Here is a 4,086-nt window from a genome sequence, read left to right on the forward strand (position 1 = left end):
AAACTTTAATTCCGGTCCGGTTTTATATGGTTTGAAAATATTGAAACATGAAAGCAAACCGTTGGTCATGGTTTGAAACTTTTGAAACTGATCGACCGTGAAGCCAGATCGATAACTGGTTTGGATGGTTTAAGGATTAAAGCCAAACCATGAACACCGCTAAAAATTAGTTTGGAACAGCTCGAACCGTGTAGTTGAAATTGGTTTATAACACTATATTTTGAAATCAGCTTAAACCCGGTCAAACTCGACCTGGTCAAAACCAGCTTCCAACTGACCAAACCCAGTTGTTTGACTTTCTTTCCAACAAAAACTGTTTCGGCTTTTGTGGACTCAAACATTCAAACCGATTTAGAAAAAAAAAAAGAAAAAAAAAACTTTAAAAATGCTGTCGATTGGGTTGGACCCTATCGGGTCGAGGGCCACAGAGATATAAATTACCACGCAACCCTAATGCATGGCATGGTTCTCGCTGAATATTCAAAACCCTAGCTAGTTCCATGGACAAACTTCCTGAGTCTCTGCTACTCGAAATCCTGAGTCGGCTCGACAACTCAGCCGACGTTGCTTGCTGCCGAGTGGCTTCCAAGGCTTTCAATAATGTTTTTCCAGACCTTCGATCAATTAAGCTACTATGCTCATGGCGCGGCACTTCAGGCTCTATTTCCTCGAGTTGTTTCAAGAAGGTTTTTCTGGACTTTATTTCTAAACTGAGAGTTGTTGAATCGGTGTGTATCGGCCTTCATGACGCCACTGGAGTTGATCCCGTAGATGCGGAATTTTTAATGGAGTGGCTGCCTAGGGTTTCGCAAACCTTGAAATCGCTTTCGTTGTCTGATCTTCCTTTCGCCAAGTATTGTAAGTTTAATAGTATTTTCTAGTGATTTTGTCGACTTAAATGGCCGCTTGATTAGTCTCCTCTTTGAATATTTTCTAGTGATTTTGTTAAGTTATTGTTTGTCGCAGGTCATAATCTTGCTGAGTTAAATCTAAGGTCTGCACGGCTGTCTTTGGACCACTTGAATCCAATGCCAATGCTAACTACTTTGACACTTGAATGCACAATATTACAAGACCATCACCTAAACCAGTTGAATAAGTGTTTCCCTAATCTTCAAGTTCTTGAGTTGGTAGGTATCACAGGACTTAAAGATCCTAAGATCCACCTTCTCAACCTCCAAACCTGCCATTTGACTCTGTATAGTGATCTATCATCTTTGACTCTAATCACCCCCAACCTCATCACACTCAAAATTGTACTATGTGGCTATCACACTGCAATTCATGTTGAAGCTCCCACGTTATCTCTCTTTCATCTTAGTGTTGACGGCCAAAAACATCCTGCCGCTTTCACCGCCAAAAAGTTTGAGAACCTGAAAACACTTTGGTTGGACTCTTTCTACATTGGCTTCTTCCTTTCAGAATTCCCGACCATGAAAACAGTAGAAACTTTGATACTGGATTCGAGAAACATAGCACCAAGAGACGCTACAGATTCAAAATTAACCCTAGGGAAGGTGTTCAGGGTTTTTCCGAACGTGAGTTCTCTACGTATTAATTCAGGTGCTTGGTCGGAATTAGAAGCTTGTTTGGATCCTCAAGGTTGGGACATTTTGGATGGGAGTAAAGGATTGAAGACAATCTGTGCATATCTGATGTTAGTTGACCCGTCGTTGACTTTCTCATATGTTGCATGTCTGTTGGACCAATGCGTGGGCTTGTCAGTGGTCTCGTTGCTTATCCACTGTGGTGTTGATGGTACTCAATGTAAAAGTTTCATGTCTAAGTGCATGGCTCGTTGGCCTGGGTTGAAGTGGCGGTGGGGCGTATGGGGTAAACGCATGAAAGATACTTGGATAACCGATCTACAGATAACCGAACACCCCAAATCATCTAAGAAGCTCCGGTTGTGATGAGGTAAGATCGATCATATGTCATTTGTAATCGTTTCTATTGATGAAGGTTTTAATATTTTTAGTTTATGTTATTGGCTACTGTGTTTTTATGAAATATAACCTATAGATCTAAATATTAGAGTTATGATTTGTATTGCATTATTATTCTCATCATTTCAGAACCAGATTGTGGGAACTTGAGGACTTTTGAAATGCATGCCAAAGGGTCGGGTTCATCGATTATTATTATTATTGTCCAGTTTTTATAAATTTTTAATGTGTCTAGTACAAGATTATAACGACTGATAATAAAAATAATTACTAATTTTTATATATCTTATTTTTGTCAGCCTGGGAGCAGGGTTATAGGTATGTTCAGGGGCGGACCTAATGTGTTAGTAGGGATAGCACGGGCTACGGCTCAACCCGGTCTCAATTAGTCTGCTGTATATATATATATACTAATATATTTTGATTCTATTATTTATGCTTAGTCAGCAAATTGGTTTCTCTTCTATCATATGGTTTGTAGTAATACAATAAGGTTTTGTGGTCTATTAAAAAATAATATGAATAGACTTTTTATGGAAAACTTATAAGTTAATTTGGACTAAGCTGGGTTGAATATGATCTGCATTGGATTATAATACTCTTTGGATTTATGTTAATTATGACCTGCATTTAGGACCCCTGACAAGGCTTTAAGTGCACTCCTAGTCACAGCTATAATCACATCATTTCGAAAGTGGTTAGAAGCGAAAAACTAAAACAATAAGCACAAAAACCAGTCATATGGTTACATTTGATCTCTGACTTGAGTCATTGTACTAGGTACAATAGATGCATTTAGTTATACATAACAACGGGCACATCTAGAAATTTATAAAGGTAAGTGGCATGAAACAAAGTAGGCGAAAATCTAAGGTGTGACGTTGAGGACTTGAGGCTTTGGCGCCTCAACTACACATGGTCTAAGCTACTGTTATACCATTAAAACGTGTCACCTTTATAATTTTAGTTTCTTGTCCATGTTTTTAGTCCAATTTATGAGTTCTGATCTCCAACCTGCAACAATCAAACTTTGTTGTGCATTTAATTTTACCATTAGTCGTTAAAATAGTCTTACTATCTAACATCATATGTAGATCCGGTTTGTCTTTTTCATTGTGTTAAAGAGATGTTTCTTTTTTCTTTTTAGTAGAAAATTTTGGCCCTGTGCTTATTTTGTTTGTTTTTTGAGCAAAAAAAATGTGGTAAACTTTTATTGATAGCCATAGATAACAGATTGTTTTGCAAGTCTTGCATAACATGCGGGTCGGGTTGGGCGACAGGTAAATTAAGTTTGCGTCAAAACGGGTTGTGAGCAAATAGAGTTTGGGTTGAGTGTCGTTCTTAAAAGGTATCATTTTGGTTTCGGGTCAAAACGGGTCCAACAAAAAAGAACTTGAGTTGAAATGTGTTGTTTCAGAGAAAAAGTATCAAAACAAACATGCACTCGTTAACTTGTAATAATCATCGATCAACTAATCGGAGACCTTGATTCAATCTATTCTAGTTATAACAAATGTGTTCATGCATGACATCAACTATGATATGTAATTCTTTTATATCATATCTATCCGTCCATCCAACTTCATTCTCATCTCTCTGTACTCTTTATTTCAGAGATCAAATATTTTATAAAAGGGTCTACATATTCACACACCTTATTCCCTATTTCCACACTCTTCTAGACGCCTCGTATAGCCCTATACGAGGCGTATAGGTTTGCTTTTCCCGACCAGCTTCTGCACCTCGTACAACGTCACATCAGTCACCTCATACGGGGAGTCTAGCCCTGTACGAGAGGTCAATACGAGGGTACTTAGACGCCTCGTATAGACCTATACGAGGCGTCTTGGGCTGACCGATTTGGCTATGATGAGACTATGCCCGACATGACTTAAAGGCATACGGGGAGTAATGTCACACCCCAACCGATGGCGGAAACATCGGGATGAGACGAACAAATTGCTCAAAACATCATAACACTACATGTGACAATATAATTAAATTTCATTTATTAAAATTGCAAAGTTTCATACATTGTCATAAAAAGGAAATAACAAACATTAAACATAGTTTATTTCAAAAGTGGGTTTCTAGGCCATCCTATTCATTTCTTCAAATCTTGACTTCCTCATCCTGCAGT

The 4,086-nt window shown here is 38.2% G+C and overlaps 1 protein-coding gene across 1 annotated transcript; it reads left to right on the plus strand.

Annotated features, from left to right (window-relative positions):
• The first annotated feature begins 359 nt into the window (after positions 1-359).
• On the plus strand, positions 360-2,244 carry LOC110928489 (F-box/LRR-repeat protein At4g29420). The gene is made up of 2 exons (XM_022171501.2): positions 360-858; positions 967-2,244. Exons 1-2 carry the CDS (start codon positions 501-503, stop codon positions 1,911-1,913), a joined length of 1,305 nt encoding a protein of 434 aa, XP_022027193.1. The 5' UTR covers positions 360-500; the 3' UTR covers positions 1,914-2,244.
• The last annotated feature ends 1,842 nt before the right edge of the window (positions 2,245-4,086 follow it).

This window comes from Helianthus annuus, chromosome 3 (assembly GCF_002127325.2).
Source record: "Helianthus annuus cultivar XRQ/B chromosome 3, HanXRQr2.0-SUNRISE, whole genome shotgun sequence".
In the NCBI taxonomy this organism is placed as follows: domain Eukaryota; kingdom Viridiplantae; phylum Streptophyta; class Magnoliopsida; order Asterales; family Asteraceae; genus Helianthus; species Helianthus annuus.

Bases quoted from the DNA above. Each gene is read 5' to 3' on its own strand.
- LOC110928489 (XM_022171501.2), top strand. From the start codon at position 501: ATGGACAAACTTCCTGAGTCTCTGCTACTCGAAATCCTGAGTCGGCTC. The intron at 859-966 runs GTAAGTTTAATA...TGTTTGTCGCAG, and splicing joins TCTTCCTTTCGCCAAGTATT to GTCATAATCTTGCTGAGTTA.